The 20,261-nt window shown below is 37.8% G+C and overlaps 2 protein-coding genes across 2 annotated transcripts; one reads left to right on the top strand and one right to left on the bottom strand.

Annotated features, from left to right (window-relative positions):
- Positions 1-608: 608 nt before the first annotated feature.
- On the bottom strand, positions 609-9,515 carry LOC148570511 (uncharacterized). The gene is made up of 3 exons (XM_088507070.1): positions 9,482-9,515; positions 8,887-9,413; positions 609-710 (listed from the first exon to the last, which is right to left on the bottom strand). Exons 1-3 carry the CDS (start codon positions 9,513-9,515, stop codon positions 609-611), a joined length of 663 nt encoding a protein of 220 aa, XP_088363196.1.
- Positions 9,516-15,776: 6,261 nt separating this feature from the next.
- Positions 15,777-20,233, top strand: LOC107630396 (C3HC zinc finger-like protein). The gene is made up of 8 exons (XM_016333504.3): positions 15,777-15,976; positions 16,606-16,825; positions 17,345-17,468; positions 17,551-17,882; positions 18,063-18,845; positions 19,118-19,214; positions 19,352-19,551; positions 19,923-20,233. Exons 1-8 carry the CDS (start codon positions 15,903-15,905, stop codon positions 20,019-20,021), a joined length of 1,929 nt encoding a protein of 642 aa, XP_016188990.1. The 5' UTR covers positions 15,777-15,902; the 3' UTR covers positions 20,022-20,233.
- Positions 20,234-20,261: the final 28 nt, after the last annotated feature.

Genomic DNA, 20,261 nt, shown 5'->3' with positions numbered 1-20,261 from the left:
CATCAACGTGCACACACAACTCTCTATTCGTTCTGCGCATGAGGCCTAAATCACATACGACACGTGCGCATCAGGGACGCGCACGCGTGAATGGCCATTATGGGAAAACGACGCGCACGCGTCAAGGACGCGTACGCGTGATGGGGCTTGTGCTCCCAGCACAGTTTCAACCCCACACCAACATAACTCTCTAGCCAAACACCATTTACGCCGATTTTCAGGGTCACGCATACGCGTCAAGGACGCGCACGCGTGGACTGGTGAAATCGCAAGCAACGCGCACTCGTGAGGGACGCGTACGCGTGGTCTTGCTTGTGCGCAAGGCACGTGTCCAGCACCAGTCCTGTCCAACTCTTTGTTCAATTCCTGGGTGTTGCGTATTCACGCATGACGCGTACGCATCAGCGACGCTTGCGCGTCGCGCACCCTTTCTTTTCTATGCAGAATGCAAAGTGTAAAATGCAGATGGATATGCAGAAATTATGAATGACTACTGTGGAAAACAAAAGAAAATAAAACTAAGAACAAAAAGGAACGATCATACCATGGTGGGTTGTCTCCCACCTAGCACTTTGCTTTTACATCATTAAGTTGGACGGTCCATAAGCTCAGTCTGCTTCTGTTGGTGGATCTTCCAAAATGAAGACCTCTAGCTCCTTATTGTCCTTCATCTTCTCACCATGATGCAGCTTTAAGTGATGTCCATTGACCTTGATGAATTTGGAACTTGAAGGATGACTCAGATGGAAGACTCCGTATGGTTCTGCCTTCTCTATTTTATAGGGGCCTTCCCATCTTGATCTCAACTTTCCTGGCATGAGTCTCAGCCTTGAGTTGTAAAGGAGAACTAGCTCCCCATGTCTGAACTCTCTTCTCTTAATATGCTTGTCATGCACAGCCTTCACTTTCTCTTTGTATAATCTGGAGTTGTCATATGCTTCGAGTCGAAGGGTTTCCAGTTCTACTAGTTGCAGCTTCCTTTCAGCACCAGCTTTCTCAAATCCCATGTTGAATTCCCTCACAGCCCATAAATCTTTATGTTCCACCTCCACCGGGAAGGTGACAAGCCTTTCTGTATACGAGGCGGAAGGGACTCATCCCGATGGGTGTCTTGTATGCTGTCCGATAAGCCCAAAGCGCATCAACAAGTCTGGTGCTCCAGTCCGTCCTATGAGGCTTGACTATCTTCTCCAATATGCACTTTATCTCTCTGTTAGACACCTCGGCTTGCCCATTGGTCTGAGGATGGTAAGCTGTTGCTACCTTGTGGACAATCCCATGCTTCTTCAGTTGACCTGCTAATCTCCTGTTACAAAAGTGAGTGCCTTGATCACTCAAGATTACTCGTGGTGATCCAAAACGACAGATAATATAGTTTCTAACAAATGAGACAATAATGTTAGCATCATTAGTACGGGTAGGAATTGCTTCCACCCATTTAGAAACATAGTCTACAGCTAACAATATATATAAAAAACCACTAGAGTTTAGGAATGGACCCATGAAGTCAATGCCCCAAACATTAAAAATTTCACAAAATAGTATAAGCTGTTGGGGCATCTCATCTCTCTTGGATATATTACCAAACCTTTGGCATGGAAAACAAGATTTACAGAAGGCAGTAGCATCCTTAAAAAGAGTGGGCCACCAGAATCCAGAGTCTAAAATTTTTTTAGCTGTTCTTTGAGGGCCAAAATATCCTCCACTCTCAGAAGAGTGCCAGGCCTCTAAAATTGACTGGAATTATGATTGAGGCACACACCTTCTAATTATCTGGTCAGCACCATACCTCTATAAATATGGGTCATCCCATATATAATATTTGGACTCGCTTTTCAGCTTATCCCTCTGGTGCTTAGTAAAATTAGGAGGGAAGGTATGACTGACTAGATAATTAGCTATAGGTGCATACCAAGGAACTACTTCAGATATTGCGTGTAAGCTATCCAATGGAAAAGCATCATTGATAGGAGTGGAGTCATCCTTAATGTACTCAAGGCGACTCAAGTGGTCCGCCACTAAATTCTGGAAACCACTCCTATCCTTAATTTCTAAATCAAATTCTTGCAGCAATAATATCCAACGTATTAACCTTGGTTTTGACTCTTTTTTAGCTAATAAATATTTTAGAGCTGCATGGTCTGATTACACTACCACTTTAGTACCAAGTAAATAGGCTCAGAATTTATCCAGAGCAAAAACAATAGCCAGAAGTTCTTTTTCAGTGGTAGTATAATTAGACTGATGGTGCACGAATTGTGAATCACACTTTTCACAACTCGTACCACTAACCAGCAAGTGCACTGGGTCGTCCAAGTAATACCTTACGTGAGTAAGGGTCGAATCCCACAGAGATTGTTGGTTTGAAGCAATCTATGGTTATCTTGCAATTCTTAGTCAGGAAGTCAATTGTATTTATCAGTTGAATTGCGAATAAACAAGAGAGCATGGGTTAAAGGTTACTTGTTATGCAGTAATGGAGAATATGTTGGAGTTTTGGAGATGCTTTGTCTTCTGAATCTCTGCTTTTCTTTGTCCTCTGATTCACACCTGCACGTCCTTCTATGACAAGCTGTGTGTTGGGGCATCGCCGTTGTCAATGGTTACATCCCCTCCTCTTGTGAAAATGATCCAAATGCTCTGTCACAGCACGGCTAATCATCTGAGGTTCCCGATCATGCTGGAATAAGATTCACCCTCCTTTTGCGTCTGTCACTACGCCCAGCACTCGCGAGTTTGAAGCTCGTCACATTCATTCAATCCCTGAATCCTACTCGGAATACCACAGACAAGGTTTAGACTTTCCGGATTCTTATGAATGCCGCCATCAATCTAGCTTATACCACGGAGATTCTGATTAAGGAATCTAAGAAATATTCATTCAATCTGATGTAGAACGGAGGTAATTGTCAGACACACGTTCATGGATTGAGGAAGGTGATGAGTGTCACTGATCATCACCTTCTCCATAGTTAGGCGCTAATGGATATCTTAGATAGGAACACGCATGTTTGAATGGAAAACAGAAATACTTGCATTAATTCATCGAGACACAGCAGAGCTCCTCACCCCCAACAATGGAGTTTAGAGACTCATGCCGTCAAAGAGTACAAAGTTCAGATCTAAAATGTCATGAGATACAAAATAAGTCTCTCAAAGTTGTTTAAATACTAAACTAGTAGCCTAGGTTTACAAAAAATGAGTAAACTATGATGGGTGGTGCAGAGATCCACTTCTGGGGCCCACTTGGTGTGTGCTGGGGCTGAGACTTAAACAATTCACGTGCATAAGGCTGTTTTGGGCGTTCAACGCCAGGTTTGGATCCATTTCTGGCGTTGAACTCCAACTTTTAATCATTTTCTGGCGCTGGACGCCAGAATTGGGCAGAGAACTGGCGTTGAACGCCAGTTTACGTCGTCTATCCTTGGGCAAAGTATGGACTATTATATATTGCTGGAAAGCCCTGGATGTCTACATTCCAACGCAATTGGAAGCGCGCCATTTTTGAGTTCTGTAGCTCCAGAAAATCCACTTTGAGTACAGGGAGGTCAGAATCCAACAGCATTAGCAGTCCTTTTTCAGCCTGAATCAGATTTTTGCTCAGCTCCCTCAATTTCAGCCAAAAAAATACCTGAAATTACAGAAAAACACACAACTCATAGTAAAGTTTAGAAATATGAATTTTTCCTAAAAACTAATGGAAATAAACTAAAAACTAACTAGAATATACTAAAAACTATATGAAATTAACCCCAAAAAGCGTATAGAATATCCGCTCATCAACTGAGCAGCGTCTAAGGTCTTAGAAGTATAAGCAATTACGAAAGGGTCCTTACCTTCGTGCTGAGCCAGCGCTGCGCCTACTGCATGGTTGGAGGCATCACACATAATCTCAAAAGGCTGGCTCCAGTCTGGTCCTCTCACAATCGGAGCTTGAGTTAAGGCGATCTTCAGCTTATCAAACGCATTCATGCAGTCCTCACTCAGCTCGAACTCAACATCCTTCTGCAGCAGTCTGGATAAAGGCAATGCTACCTTACTGAACTCCTTGATAAACCTCCGGTAGAAACCTGACAAGCGATCGAGCATCTGATTGATAAATGGTAGGGGGTAGTGATCCTTGCGAGTAGCCTGGTTGAGGCGCCTGTAATCAATGCACACCCTCCAGGAATTCTGCACTCTAGTTGTCAGGAGCTCTCCATACTCATTCTGCACTGTTGTGACTCCGGACTTTTTGGGCACCACTTGTACTGGGCTGACCCACTCACTATCCGAGATTGGATAGATGATGTCAGCTTCAAGCAACCTGGTCACTTCCTTCTTGACAACTTCTAAGATGGTGGGGTTCAGTCTCTTTTGAGGCTGACGAACAGGCCTTCCTCCCTCTTCTAAAAATATTATGTGCTCACAAACTTGAGGGTTGATGCCTACTATGTCCGCCAAGCTCCACCCAATTACTTTCTTGTGTCTTCTCAGCACACTAAGCAGCTGCTCCTCCTGTTGGGAAGTGAGTTCCCTTGCAATGATAACTGGGAGCTTCTGATCATCCTCAAGGTAAGCATACTTGAGGTGGGGTGGAAGGGGCTTCAATTCCATTTTCTTCTCATGGCTAGGCACTTGATCTTCTGGAGCTAGTGATGGTGGCAATGTGTCGTCATCGTGTTTAGGGGGCCTCCCCACACTTGCACCCTGCTCCATGTGCATCTCTTCTACTCATTCTTGGTGAACTGCAGCTATAGTCTCATCAATGATGTTGCACTAGAAGATGGAATGATCTTCCGGAGGGTGCTTCATGGCTTCATCCAGGTTGAAGCTCATTGCTTTGCCATCTATCTCAAAAGAATAAGTTCCTGAGAAGGCATCCAATTTGAACTTCGAAGTCTTCAGAAATGGCCTTCCTAGCAGGATGGATGATGGTCTTCCTGAGTCATTAGGGGGCATCTCCAAGATGTAGAAGTCAATTGGAAATGTGAGCCCCTTAATGCTCACCAGCACGTCCTCAGCAATTCCTACCACCGAGATTATACTTTTATCTGCCAAAACAAAACGTGCTGCCGACCTTTTTAAGGAAGGGAGCCTCAAAGCATCATATACAGATAATGGCATAATGCAAACACATGTGCCTAAATCACACATGTAGTCAAAAAATTGTACACCCCCAATGATACATGTAACCATGCATGGTCCCGGATCCCCACATTTTTTTGGTATGGTACCCATTAAAGCAGATATTGAGCTACCTAAGGGAATAGTTTCTAAATCCTGTATTCTATCCTTATGCATGCATAAATCCTTTAGAAACTTCGCATATTTAGGTACCTGGCTAATAGCATCAAAAAGGGGAATGGTTACCTCAACCTTTTTGAAGATTTCCACCATCTTTGGGTCGAGCTCCATCTGCTTCCTGGACTTCCTAGCAAGGTGTGGAAAGGGGATGGGGATGGCGTCCTTTGTAGCTTCAGCTTCTATTTGTGCGCTTTTCTCTGGTTGAACTTCTTCTGTTTCAACCCTGTCATGTACTTCACCCTCCTCTTCAGCATCTTCTACCTCAACAATATCTTCAACTTGAATGTCCTCCTGTGAGCTTGGCTCCTCATGACTTCTCTCTTGCAGTGTGGTTCTGGACCTCAAAATGATGGCATTTATTCCACCTTTGGGGTTGGGTAAGGGTTGAGAAGGAATTGCACTGGAGGTTGAAGGTTGATTGTTGGAGGTAGAAGGTAGTTCTAGCCGGGAGATTAGAGCATGTAAAGTGGAGGTAAGAGCAGTGATGCTAGAGGTAAGTGAATTCTGAAGGTCTTTTTGTTCTTGTACAATAGAGTGGAGCATCTCATCATTGGTAGAAGAAGGGGGATAAGTAATTTGAGGGGCCTGCTGTTGGTTGTTCTGAGGCGCTTGGGGTTGCCTTTGGTGAGGTGCTCTGTAAGGCTGGTTTTGGTTTTGCTGTTGGTAAGGAGGGTTCTGCTGTTTGTTGTTGTTGTTGTTCCACCTCTGATTCCCACTGTTGTCTCTGCCTCCTCGATTGTAGTTGTCCCTCCATCCTTGGTTGGAATTATCTCTCCACCCCTGGTTGGAATTATCTCTCCAGCCTTGGTTGGAGTTATCTTCTCAACTTGATTGTAGCTTCCACCTTGGCTATAATTGCCGCTTTGTTGATAGTATCCTTGATTTGGGCGGTCATAGAAATTGTGAGTAGCTGCCAAGATGTTGTCTTCTTGTTGGAGCTGCGGGCACTCATCAGTGTAATGAGTATAACAGACACATATTCCGCACACTCTCTGAGGAACCAACTGTTGACATTGTTGTTGTGGGGGAGGCTGTTGTTGTTGTTGATTCAGCTGTAGCTGCTTCAGTATGTTGGTCATCTCTCCCAGAGTCTGTGTGAGAGCAGTAGTCTCGCTACTTGAGAAAACTTCCGCAATAGCCTTGGGATGGTTGTTCTTGTGCCTGACATTCTGGGTAGACTCAGCTAGATCGGTGATCAGTTGCCAAGCTTCTGTCGCCGTCTTGTACTTCTTCAGAGAGCCATTACTTGCAGCATCTAATGTAGTCTTATCCTGAGGCTTCATACCTTGTGTGAAGTAGCTGATCAACACCAACTGGTCAATCTTGTGGTGGGGACAACGTTCCCAATATTCATAAAGAGTTTCTGACTCGCCTTGGATAATGCAGGAAATTTCTTTCCTCAGCCTATCTGTAACTTCAGCTGGAAAGTATTTTTCCAGGAATTCCCTTCTGAGTAGATCCCAATTGGCAACGACTGCTTCAGTTTGGGTGTAGAACCACTGCCTTACCTTTTCCTCAAGAGAAAACGGGAAGGCATACAGCCAAATAGTAGTTTCATCTGCACCATGACGCCTAGTAGTTGAGCAGGCTGTCTGAAAATCTCTGAGGTGCTTGATAGGCTCTTGAGCAGGTAAGCCATGAAACTTGGGCAGTAAGTTGATTAGCGCAGTCTTCAGTTCAAAATATGTAGCCAGATTTGGGTGACGCGCTTAATACGGTTGCAAGGTAAAGTCTGGAGCTCCTGCCTCCTGGAGAGTAATCCTTCTGGGCTCCGCCATATTACCTGCACGTAAATTAGCAGAATTAGTAGAAAGGGAGCTTGTTTCTTCCTCGGATGGTGCTTCAGATTCGCCTTCTGATGAGATTGGTGAATTAGTAAGAACCACTTCACCACCCTCAGAGGCTAACCGACGCCGAGCTCGCCTAATACGTAAAAATAGTTCTTTCAATTTCAGGATCAAACGCGGCTAAGCTCGAGTCAGGTAGTGAACGCGTCATTCAATGAAAGAAACATATAGCTCATGGTAATAAAATAAAATAAAATATGCAGAAATTAAAAATATGTACACTAACCAATAATTTAGCACACAATTGCAACGCCCCGGCAACGGCGCCAAAAATTGACGTGACGGAAAATTGCCAATTAAGAATTTATAATAAGAACAGTGTTGCAAGTACAGTTCTTAACTGACAAAAATTTCGCTTATCAATTTAAAAAGGGTTGTCACAAAATTAGAATAAAAATACTGGGAGTAGAAATCACAGGTCGTCTCCCAACGAGTTGACAAAAGAGTGCTATTTCATTAGTCAGGAATTTTCCGAGAAATTTTAAGAGTTAGGGGATAGAAAAATAAATGATTACAAATTAAAGCAATGTAAATTGAAAGAGATTTATGTATTCAAAATAAAAAAACCTTGACCAGGAGAAGATTAATCGGAAGTTCTATCCTTGTTGGATTTTCTCGAATATGATAGTAAAAGGTTGTTGTTTTTACTTAGTTAACCCTTACCGAATAAAGAAAAGTAAAGTAATTAAGCTAACTCTTATTCACAAGTCCTAATCCTCTCCTTATGGAAGGATTAGCGTTAGTGACTAGAAAATTAGCCAACAACTTCCAATTAAAACCAACACTTGAGTATTCCAACTCAAGGGTCTCCTTTCAATCAACTCCTAAGTCAAGTTGGGAGCCTAGTCCATTGACATGAATACAACGTTCACAGACATATAAGAAGAAGACATGATAAATTAAATAAAGTAATACTGTGAAAATTTAATTAAAGGTAAAAATAATTCTTTGCATTAATAAATCCCAAAATCATAAACATACGTATCTGAACAAGGTTAATGGGCAATAAAAGAGTAAAGGAATAAGGAAACAAACTAGAATAATGAAAACTTCAACGGAGGTAGTGACTCTTCTCAATATCCAAATCAAAAGCATAAAACTCTAAAAACTATGAATGTGAAGAAACCTAAAGGAAGTAGTAGAATTCTCTCTATGATTCCCAAATTAAAACTCAAAAACTATGCGAATGAGAATGTGTGTTGAATCTCTGCTTATCTCCTGGCTCTAGTCTGTGTTTCTGGGCCGAAAACTGGGTCCAAACTCAGCCCAAAATTGCCCCAGCGTTTTCTGCGATTTTTGCAGGTGACCCATGTCACGCGTACGCGTCAGTCACTCGTATGCGTCGCTGGTCATCTTCGCGCATCACGCGTACGCGTCAGGTACGCGCACGCGTCACCGTGCAAACCCCAATTCGCGCGCACGCGTGAGCCATGTGTGCGCCTCGCTTCTCGCTGGTTGTCTCCTTTATTTCTTGTGTTTCTTCCATTTTTGCAAGCTTCCTCTCCATCCTCTAAACCATTCCTACCCTATAAAGCCTGGAAACACTTAACACATAGATCACGGCATCGAATGGTATAAAGGAGAATTAAAATACACAAATTAAAGGCTTAGGAAGCAAGTTTTCAACCATAGAACAAAATTGGGAAGGAATTGTAAACTCATGCAAATTGTATGAATAAGTGTGCAAATGCTTGATAAAACCACTAAAATTAGCACAAGATAAACCATAAAATAGTGGTTTATCAATCCGCACCTCGGATTTCAAGCTTTCGACCTCTCGCAAGGACTGACGGTACTTCCCGTCTAGTACCCCAGCTTGGGTTAGGATGGGCTCCGCCCTCCTTGGCGGGACGGTTGCAGCTGTCAGCATGCACCGATAGATCCACCTAGCCTGAGCGCCAAGATCCCCATCATGGAAGAACTCATCGGTGCCCGGCATGATATGCGAGTCGATAAAACCCCCAGTATCAAAATTCTTCTCCATAATGGTAAGCGACCCTTCAGGGCTGGAGGTCGGCTTCCGCATACGGGGGTTCTCGACTATTACCACCTCGGGGCCTTCCCCACTAGGCTCTACCTCAGGAGGGACCACGTTGCTGCTGGGAGCGGCAATGGCGGTAAGGCCGGTAGGCCCCAGAGGCGGAGGTGGAGCTGATTGCACTTCAGGAGTAGGAGAGGACGCAGGGTTGGCAGTGGGGGTGGCGGAGCTGTCCTCGCTATGCCCGGGAAGAAACTGGGTCATTAAATCTTCAAGTCCGGTCTTCTCGGCTGCCATAGACACTGCAGTAATGACACACAACAACTCGTTAGTCAAAAAAAAAAGAGAGAAGAACTAGCCGACCACTCACCTACATAGCTCCTGCCCATCTCTTGGTCACCCATCAAATTAAAAACAGCCAACAACACGTCAGCTATATTTTTGTCCTGCTGGGTCAGCCCTTTGTACGTTACCTTGGGAAAGGAACTGGACCCAGCTCCGAAGTTCCAGTAGGTCGGAATCCGCCGTTCCCCTTCCAAGGTCAACCAGAAGGGGTGCTGGCCTTCGGCAGGCCGTACTTTAAAGAATTTGTCTTTGAAGCCATGAAACGAATGTTCGAACACCCCGAAGATTCGCTTACCCTGGGCAGCCCGAAAGGACATAAACCCCTTCTTATGCCTTCCCTCTTTGGAAGTGTTTGCCAAAACGAAGAGCCACAAAAACACTTCTACGGAGGCCGGCAACTCCAGGTACTCACAAACCATCTCGAAGCATCGGATGATGGCCCAACTATTCGGGTGCAGCTGTGACGGCGCCATGTCGCACCGGTTTAGAAGTGCCATTTGGAAGGGGGAAAAGGGGATGCGAACCCCCAGGACGGTAAACATTGCCTTATACATCCAAATCAAGTTGGCAATTCGGGGGGTGTTCAAGTTAAGATGACATATTTGTTCGTGGTCTGCGGGAATGAACACTTCGTAGCGTTCCTCCTCGGGACCTCCCCCACATAATTGATCGGCTTGGCGGAAATCCATGAGCTCTTATAAGGTTATTTGAGAGGGTGTATCCTTCATGTCTGAGGTGAACCAGGCGTATCGGTCAACACGGGACCTCGGAAGAGGAAGTTGCGCCATACCTACAGTGGGGGCACTACTCAAAGTCAGACTAATAGGTCGGGAAGCTGGGAAAATCGGAACTAACACTATATATCACAGTAAGCCTATCTACAGTTAAACAAAGGCTAAAAACCAAAAATCTAAATGGTAACCCCCTCTAAAGCCTAACTGACAGTGGCGTGATTCAAACAAAACGCACGCATAGCCTAAAAGCTACAAAAACGCAAGGGGATGGCAATAGTAGATAACAATAGCAATCATTCATTAAAAAGGAGATGCTTACCAGGAAGGAAGTTGTCAAATGATTTCAGAAACATCTGAGGAATCAAAGGCGGACCAATGCAGTGGAATCCAGAAAGCTGGAAGGGAAAATGAGAAGAAGTAGCATAGGAATGATTTAGGAATGAGGAAAGGGAACGTGAAAATAAGGAAGAAAAACTGGAAACAAAAGAATAACTTCCACAGAGAAACGCAAAAGTCAGGGGTAGAGTGCACTTTTCACAAGGTTTTCAAATTAATCATAATGGCATTTAATGTCAGGTGCGGAGAACGAGGCGACGAGAGACGCCCCCGAAGCAGACGAACTTCACCCGCGCATAGGAGACACGCCCTTGTCACGAGCGGCCGACTCGGCGAGGCCCCAACCAGGGAGAAAGTAGGATGAAACACGCCAACAACGGTGCATGCGGCCATAGCTGACACGTTGGAGGCACTGTTCTGGCCCGGCCCAGTTGGCCCTGTGCCCGGGTCCGTCGACCCGACGAGTTGGAAAGATCCGAACCAGGCGACCCAGACGTCGTCACCCCTTTCACCTGGCACCTGACAGTTGGGCAAGGAAGCTTCTCAGAAGGTGGGTCTCCCCAATGTGAGACCCGCCCTAGTACAGACTATATAGGGAGAGGGCCCTACCCCTCCTCCAGAGGTACGTCATCTAACCCTCACTTTTTCTGCCACCTTGTATGGATTCTGACTTGAGCGTCGGAGTCCCTTTTGCAGGTGGCTCCCCCCTCACCACTTCATCAGCCCAGGAGATCCTCGAGCTCCATTCCTTTCCCTTCAACATTTGCCCAGGAGGTCCAATCACGCACGAACGACTCGAATCCAGGTTTTCCCATTACTCCCGTATATCCAGCACATACGACCCATTCAGGAACTAACCGAACACAACTATATTAGGTATACATTAAAATCAGTCACTAAAATTAATTATTAGTATAAAATACATATTAAAACTAAATTAAACCTCAAATGTATTTATACATAAATATATTAGTGGTTAATTTTAGTGATTAATTTTAGTATATAAATAGCATTTTTATTGAACAAAAATATTATTTATATACTAAAATCAATCATTAAAATTAGTTATCAATATATTTATGTATAAATTATATTTATATATTTATATAGATATAATTTATTTTATTTTTAATATATATTTATATTTTAATATATATTTTATATTAATAACAAATTTTAGTGATTAATTTTAATATATACTTAACATATAGTCGTTCATTGAAATATATATTCATAGATGCACCGCGATTTACTGCCATCTCTTCTATTATTAAAGTTACATGCATGTAGTTAATGATCCTCAACTGTTCTGGAAAAAGTTACAGCGGCTGCAATAATTCTATTATTTAGCTGAATTATTTTCTCAGTTTCTTTAATCTCTAAATGCTGCTGTCATCTTTTTACTAGATTCTTAAATTAATTAATGTGTACGAATATATAGGAATTAACAGTTATAAGAAAATAATTAAGAATCATATTGTGTGTAATTGTGTAAATAAAAAATTAAGCAGTAAATTAGTCATTTACATAAAATAAAAATATTATATATACAAAAAAATTAATAAATTAATTATTATATATTTATATATATATATTATTTTATTTATTTTTAATATATATTTTATATGCTAATATATATTTTATATAGCATAATTTTAAGAACCGAACCAAACCAACAAATTTAAATGAATTAAAAGAAAATTGGTCATCAAACCAATCGATTTAAATAAAAAACCAATTAACAAAGAATCGTCAAAAACTCAGAAAAATCGGTCAAAGAATTAATTATCTGTCGGATTCAATGTGATTTTTTAACGGTTATCATATTTAAAATAATAAAATATAAAAAAATTACTTTTTAAAAATAAATATATATTTTACTATATTCACTTCAATTTCGGTTAAATTTTTTAAATTTTAAATTTTTAAATTTATCCGTTTAATAAATGATTTAATTTTCAAAACCTTGTTATACAGATAATTAATTTGATTATATATATATATATACACACGTAAGTTCTAATATGACTATACTATGATAATTATACAAGTGTTGATATAAAATTAAAATCACATCTTTTAATTTATAATTTAGTAATACTTTTTTTAAGTAATACTTTTTAAGAGACTTTAATAATAGAAAAATATTATTTTAATTTTAACATTACTTTTTAAAATATTATAATTATTATAATATAATCATACTAAAATAATATATATATATATATATATATATTGTTAATTCAGTAGCTAAATTTTTATGTGCAAAGGAATGTTAACTGCCGACGCTTTTAGTAATTTTATATAGAATTAACTAATATTAATTTAAGTGTAAGATAAAAATAAGAAAATAATTATTCATCACTTAATATTCTTTTTAAAAAAACAAAAGGACATTGAGGAGAGTATAAGAAGGGAAAAAAATCGGAAGCAATATATATAATAATAAACTATTATTTCGCTATTATTGTACGTACACACTGAACAAAATTAAATAAGAGCACATTGAAATTTGATTAGTAAGCAGACAAATTGACATATATACTAAGCTAGTATCCAAAAAAGAGGATAAGAATGAAACAAACTAGCCTTGCTTGCCAAATAGACCAATTTGGTTTACAAACTAGTATGTAAACTTGTGCCTCTCAATATTTACATGGACACATTTTAAGACAAAATTGTGACTACACAATATGCACTGTTATCGATATCATAATTTTAGGCCCCATTTTCATACGGAAATTATTTTTAAAACCTAAATAATATTTATATATTATGTATTTTTCTCCTTATTACCTGCTAGTGTTTACAAATTACAAGTTATCCTTGATATACATATACACACAATATATAACATTATTGAAGGATATTAAGGCAAAATTAAAACCAAAAAGTTTCTATATTTATTAATAGTTGTATCTCTGTCGCCCCCATCCTCCAAATAAATCGTTATACTCGTTGTCTTTGTTTTTATATCTTAAAACTCGTCTCAAACACTACCAAAATACATACATTATTAATTAAAAGAAGAAGGGGACAAGAAAAAAACACGTAAAAATGTTAAAAACAGCATAGCTCATATATACGCCATGAATAGTAAAACTATTAGAGCACTACTCATGTAAAAATGACAAAAAAAAAAGTTATTTATTTAGTTACAGTAAAAAAAATATACTTAAAAAAATGTGGATCAACAATAAAAATATAACTTATAAGAAAAAAAATAATTATATTAATAATTTTAACTAATATTAATTCAAATGATATTGAATTTCTTAAATTTATACAAAATAATTTTTTTAATTTTAATTTCACAATAAATTTATTCAAAAAATCCAAAATAAATAAGAATTATTAGACTAAAAATAGAACCATTAATAATAAAAATTAGTAGATTAAAATATAGATTCTCAAAATAAAAAATGAAAATATTAAAAGAATTATAAAAATTATAAATAAAAATCAACTCATAAAAAATTACTAAATTCGCAAAATATTAAAAAAAGTATCAAAATAATAATAAAATATAATAAAAATAAAACAATTTTCTAATAAGTTTTTTGTTAAAAATTTAAATTTTAAATAAATAAATAAAATAATATTAAAATCTAAGTAATAATTTTAAGAATTTAGCAACTTTTTTTAATAAAAATAATATTTTCAATTTATATCATATATTAAAAATTTAATACATAATAATTTATTTAATAAATAAGATTAAACATTTTTAGAAAGACGTTTTAAACGTTTTTGTCTAAATTTCTACCAAATTGTTAGAGAGAGTTAATGCCCAAAAATTAAATTATAGTTAAGACGTACAAGTTGCACACTTACACTTCAAACCACACATGCCCTCCCTCTCTCTCCACATATATATATATATATAGAATAATGGCTGGTAAATATTTATACATATATATTTTAGTATGAGTACGGTATAATAATTATAGTATTTATTAAAATTAAAATAATATTTTTAATATTAAATAATAATTTTTAAAATATATTATTAAAAAAATATTACTAAAATAAAAAAGATAACTTTAGTTTTAATAATATTTATATAATTATCATAATTACCGTAACATAATTTTATTAGAATTTACCCCGTATATAATATAATAATTGATGTTGTGTAGAAAGAGAGTGGTACAAGAATTGAATTAAAGGGTGGCCGCTGGCTAGAACAGTTGACCTATATAATATAAGATGTACGAAGATGAATAAGTGTATGGACCACCCTAGATAGAAGTAGGACAAGGGTAGTAATAAGAAAGGGTAAAAGAGCGAGGTACTATCACTATATGCTTGCCAGCTCAATCACTCCCTCCTCTATGTCCTTTCATTGTTACCGTACACTTTACACAACCTTCATCTTCATTCTCCCATGCCTTCTATCTATCTATCTATCTATCTTAATTAATATGTTTTGTTTCTTTTCCCATGTCCTATATATGGACTCCCTTAATTCCCAACATCACTCTATTGGAGATCTACATTGCTCTTTTTAACTCTTTTTTCTTCCTATCCTTTTAATTATAACACAATTTGGTTAAATTTAATATTATGTTAATTTTGTTAATTATTATGATTAGATTATATTCTTGTCCTATAAATAAACATCTCTCGTTATATATTCATACAATGACACAATGATAACATACACACAATGACATAACGACGATATCTAAATAATGAGTTCTAATAATTTAGACTTAATTATATGCTTTAAAATTTAACAGAACTTAAATTATATGAAATATTTTGAAACTATTTTTCATTCAATAAGAATAATATTAGAGAGATAATAATATACAATTATTTTATTTAACTTTACATTATAATACCGTTTCTTCCCTCCAATTTGAGTGGAATTAATCAAGATGTTAGATATATCAAATATAATAGACTCTTTTTTGGTCGGAAATACAATATTGACTTTAAGCTATATTTATCAGAAGAGTAGTGAACAGACTGATCCTTTTTTTTTTTTTTGGTCATGGAACAGACTGATCCTTGAGTAACTTTATGTTTTTTGGGTAATAGATCATTGATTCTCAGACTGTCTGGCTTCTGCCTAATCTTTCGAAATGGGTAATGGGCCCGTCGCCAGCACATTTCCTAACAACAAGAATAACAACATTTTAATAATAAAAAATGGAGCCCAACCCAATAAAGCCCAATTAAGCAAAAATACCAAAAATGGGTCTGGAACTCAATCATCGTCGCTAGAGGCAGCAGCACCACCGTGGCCGCTACCATTTATTTTTACTTTTTAGACGCTTTTAATTAATTATAAAAGAAAAACGCAAATTCATGATAAGAATCTCTTTAAGCTCCTTTGCTTCTTAAAACCTTTATTGTTTCCCGACCCAAATGGCGCAAGATTCCGAGAAGAAGTTCCATTCAATCATGGATAAGCTTTTCCATACTCCTAAATCACCTTCCAGGTTCTTCTTCTTTTCCTTCCTTTCTATCATTATTATTGTTATTACGCTTGAATCTTTCGATTCTGTTTTATTATTATTATTTCGCTTGAAACTTTTGATTCTGTTGTTTCGTTTGGCAACATTCATGAAATGCTGGATAGTGTCACAGATGAATGCTCAATTAGTTTGTCCGAATTTTGAATTTTTCTTTTGTTTTAATTTTTTAATTTAGCTGTAACCGTAAGAGATGTATGACATCGTAAGATTTGAAGCTTTTGGCCTGTGTAATGATTTGTTTGCGGATTTAGTTTAATTCCTTGTTTCTGAATCTTTATTTATTTATTTTTTAAATCAGGTTTTGTTTGAACTAGGTATTGATATTAGGAATTGTGTGTTTATCTATTCAGTTATGCTAGATTGCTAGTTGAGGATTTGCTAGTGGTAGTTATAGATAATATAAGATTCGCAGCAGTTCCAGTTGTTTAGTTAGAATCAGTTAGTGCCTGAGCTGGAAGCACTTGTTGCGCTGCGCTTCGTCCATGCATATAAACTCATTCACTGATAGTTGAATTTGTGGATTCTCATGTTTCTCTGATATCCATATTCTGAATCTAAGTTTGATAACTAATAATGTGTTTATATGTTTGCAGTTCATCTGGCATGCAACTTTTGAGTGGTAAGAAGCGTCCTTACTCAACTTCATTGGGGACAATGGAGCTGAATCTGAGAGGGGATGCTGCTGAGGTACCACACTCGTTGTCAGCCGCAGTGGGAGCAACTGAAGGAGCGCTTTGTCGTCCATGGGATCGTGGTGACTTTATGAGAAGATTGGTCACATTCAAATCTATATCATGGTTTGCTAAACCCAAGGTACCTTTTCATTTTCCATCTATATATCATGGTCTCTTTCTAGTGTGGTGTACTTTATCATTACTTTTAACATTTTCTTAATATTATTATATGATTTTTCTATTTATATTTACCCTTGAATAAAAAAGGAACATTATGCTTGTATTGCAGAAATTTAATGAACTCTCCATTCGTTTAAGGAAGGAAAAACCTCTGTGACGGCGCAAATAAATTGATCAATTTTATTCACGACCAGAATATATTTGTTTGATACACTGTTGTTGATATTAGTGTTAAAAAAAATTACTATTGAGGAAACAAATGAATTCAAACTCGACAACTGAAATATTATTATAAAATTTATTTTGAAGAATAATTATAATTTTTAGACGTCAATTTTATCATGGCACGGCATCTCCATTACCAAAGAAAGCCCCTTGCCTCACGTTTCCTACTTCCGTTTGCCAACTTTCTTTATAGATATATTATTTGTAACATTTAAACTACGGTGGCTTATGCTTTGACTTATGCCATTTACAGGTTGTAAGTGCTGTAAATTGTGCTCGAAGGGGTTGGATAAATGTGGATATTGACACTATAGCCTGTGAAGCATGTGGAGCACGTCTGCTTTTCTCAACACCAGCATCTTGGAACCAGCAGCAGGGTATGCCATTCTTCATGTTTGTTATATAATTCACTGGAGCAATCAATTTTATGATTTTCTAATTAGTGTTCCATTAATTCAGTGGAGAAAGCTGCCCGGGTATTTAGCTTAAAGTTAGATAATGGACATAAGTTACTTTGCCCATGGATCGACAATGCCTGCAGTGAAACACTGGCACGGTTTCCTCCTACAGCTCCTCCAGTGTTAGTTGACAATTTCAGAGAACGCTGTTCTTCTCTTTTGCAACTCTCAGCTCTTCCACATATTTCATCTTCAGTTATAGAGCACATGCACAGTCCACTATTGGAAGACTTTCTTGGACAATCATTGTTTCTTGATTTTGGAAATGGATCTGCCAGAAATTCTGACATAGAAATTATTAGTAGTCAAGAGGAACTCAAATTGTATTACCAGGTAATAACAAGTGTACTTCTGTGTTCTAGTGACTTAATGATAAATGCATTAGATGAATGATCTTTATTTATATTAACAAATTTCAATTCTCTCATTTATTCTCTTGAAAACATCTTTGTCTATGCTGGCACTTCTTTCATTCCTACCTTTTTAATGTAATTTATTGGTGTTTATTTGCAGTCTCAAAAGCTTATAAGTTTATGTGGTTGGAATCTTCGCCCTCTACCTTACATAGTCGATTGCAAGGATACAAAGGAGCAATCTGTTAGAAGTACAACTATTCTGGACCGTTCTCAAGTAGTTGCTGATAACAACAATTTTGAAACGAATGAAAACCTCAAGGATTCTAATGGAGAACAACTAGATCCCAATTCTGCAGTTCTAGAATGTACCCTGTGTGGAGCTACTGTTGGATTGTGGGCATTCAGCACAATTCCTCGGCCTGTCGAATCACTCAGAATAGTGGGGTATGCAGAAGTAAATTGCAAAAACGATTCTGTGATCCAAGACAGACAGGGTCAGGGTGTAAATAATAATGTGTCTGACATTGCAACTTCGTCAAAGGATATGTCTTCTAGTCTCAATATGACGATTGCAGGGGGTCCTCCGCCAACAAAGCAAAATTTTAAAGCCATAATATCTCTGCCTGTTATTGGTCAGAATTTAAGGGCTTGTCTTTCTTATGACTCGGATTTTAGAGATCATGTCTTTGTTGATGGAGATGGTATTCAGGCAGATTCACGGAAGAAGATCAGGATTCAGGAGAATCCTGATGATAACATAGTTGATGCTTCAAATAAACAAATTGTTCCCATGTCATCTGAAATTAGGGAAAGTTCACATGATCAAACTGGTTCTAAAGCTAGTGCTCGTGATTCTGTAGTGGATAATGTTATAGAGAGCACCCATCATGAGGGTGATGGATTGAACAGTTCGGCTGAAGGTGACCCTAGTAGCTTGCAGGTTAGTTTTGATTTTCTGTTCTGTCAGATGGACAATTTATTTGATCAACGAGAGAAAATTCTATCTCTAGATCATTGCATCATGTATTCATAATTTATAACAAACTGAAGAAAGTATAGCAAGTGATAGAGTTTCTTTGCTTGATCATAAGCACTTATGATGTGATGTATTTTTGGAAATTGGAAGTGGGGTTAACTTGTTAGACAGAGTAAAACATAACTATATTGCTGTGCAGAAAGATTGACTGAAGGTAATCTCTTTCTGTTTCACAGAAGAATTTGGATGGAGTAGTAAATCGTCTTTCAAACTATGGGGCCAAAGACAAAGTAGAAAATTTTGTCAACAGGGAGGATCAACATTGTAGTTTAGGTCAGTACTTTGGTTTTTTTTCCCCTGATAAATTTTTACCATTGACTGTAAATGTGACTATGTGAGAGACAATTTGTAGATATTGTAAGATAAATGAAATGTTTAAGAATATTTTTTTCTCCTTTTGTTTTACACAGAAAGAGACATGAAACCAACCACGGCTGATAAAACAATGGAATTTAATCCAATCAGGCATCACAGATACTTCTGCCCCTGGATTGCATCCATAGATGACATGGAGCCAGGGTGGAAACAAACATTATCTGCTTTGTTTCATCAGCAAAATCATTTTCCACATTCACCAAATAGATCTCCAACATCTATGCTCATTGTTAAGGTATTTATTATGAATCAGACTATTGCATACTATAATAATTTGGTAGTTCGCAACATCATGAATAAGAGTGCTTGGTTTGACCTTATGTTAATTTCATTAGAAAAGTGATGCATTCAACTTTGACAAACCTATGATTGATACTTGAAACCAATTACTAAAATATAAGGGTTTGAATTTGGTATAGAAGAGTCAAGATTAACGTGAGCATTTTTTGTCTATTTATGCAAAGTGAATGTTGCCAATCCCATTAATAAAAATCATGGAAATGAGAGTTTTCCTCCCCTCTTCTTTCTTTATTGTTTGCCCTTTTTTTAGTGGAATTGTCACATGAGGAAGTTCAGCATCTTACCAAATTGTGTGTGTTTATGCAGGTGGATGACCCTGTAAGTTCGGTTAAGAAGCTTTTCTTATCTCCATCTACTAGAAGAAAGCTTGCTCACATTGCAAGCCAAAATACAGAGCATAGGTAGTCTGGGCTTGGGTAAAAGAGGGTGTTCCAATTCTGACATACTTCCTCTTTTCCTCACCGTAGTTTCTTTGTGTAATTACATGCCAAATTACCAATAGCATGTTATTCCATTTTAAACCTTGTGTAATGGTTGTAACAAAAGTTCAATATTGTTTTAGAGATAATATATCTCGGCCAATCCCCCTCATAACGAAAGAAACTAAATTTGCTACATCTTAATTCTTATGATTCTCAATTACTT

This window comes from Arachis ipaensis, chromosome B3, assembly GCF_059453495.1.
Source record: "Arachis ipaensis isolate K30076 ecotype BB chromosome B3, ASM5945349v1, whole genome shotgun sequence".
In the NCBI taxonomy this organism is placed as follows: domain Eukaryota; kingdom Viridiplantae; phylum Streptophyta; class Magnoliopsida; order Fabales; family Fabaceae; genus Arachis; species Arachis ipaensis.
The sequence above is the reverse complement of the archived record's forward strand: the minus strand, read 5'-3'. Positions and strand labels throughout refer to the sequence as shown.

Excerpts from the sequence above, each read along its gene's own strand:
- LOC148570511 (XM_088507070.1), bottom strand. The coding sequence starts at position 9,515 with ATGGGTGACCAAGAGATGGGCAGGAGCTATGTAG. Across the intron at positions 9,414-9,481 it reads GATGGGCAGGAGCTATGTAG|TGTCTATGGCAGCCGAGAAG; the intron begins GTGAGTGGTCGG and ends TCATTACTGCAG. Across the intron at positions 711-8,886 it reads TCGAAAGCTTGAAATCCGAG|GTCAATGGACATCACTTAAA; the intron begins GTGCGGATTGAT and ends AAATTCATCAAG.
- LOC107630396 (XM_016333504.3), top strand. The coding sequence starts at position 15,903 with ATGGCGCAAGATTCCGAGAAGAAGTTCCATTCAATCATGGATAAGCTT. Across the intron at positions 18,846-19,117 it reads GTGACCCTAGTAGCTTGCAG|AAGAATTTGGATGGAGTAGT; the intron begins GTTAGTTTTGAT and ends TCTGTTTCACAG. Across the intron at positions 19,552-19,922 it reads CATCTATGCTCATTGTTAAG|GTGGATGACCCTGTAAGTTC; the intron begins GTATTTATTATG and ends GTGTTTATGCAG.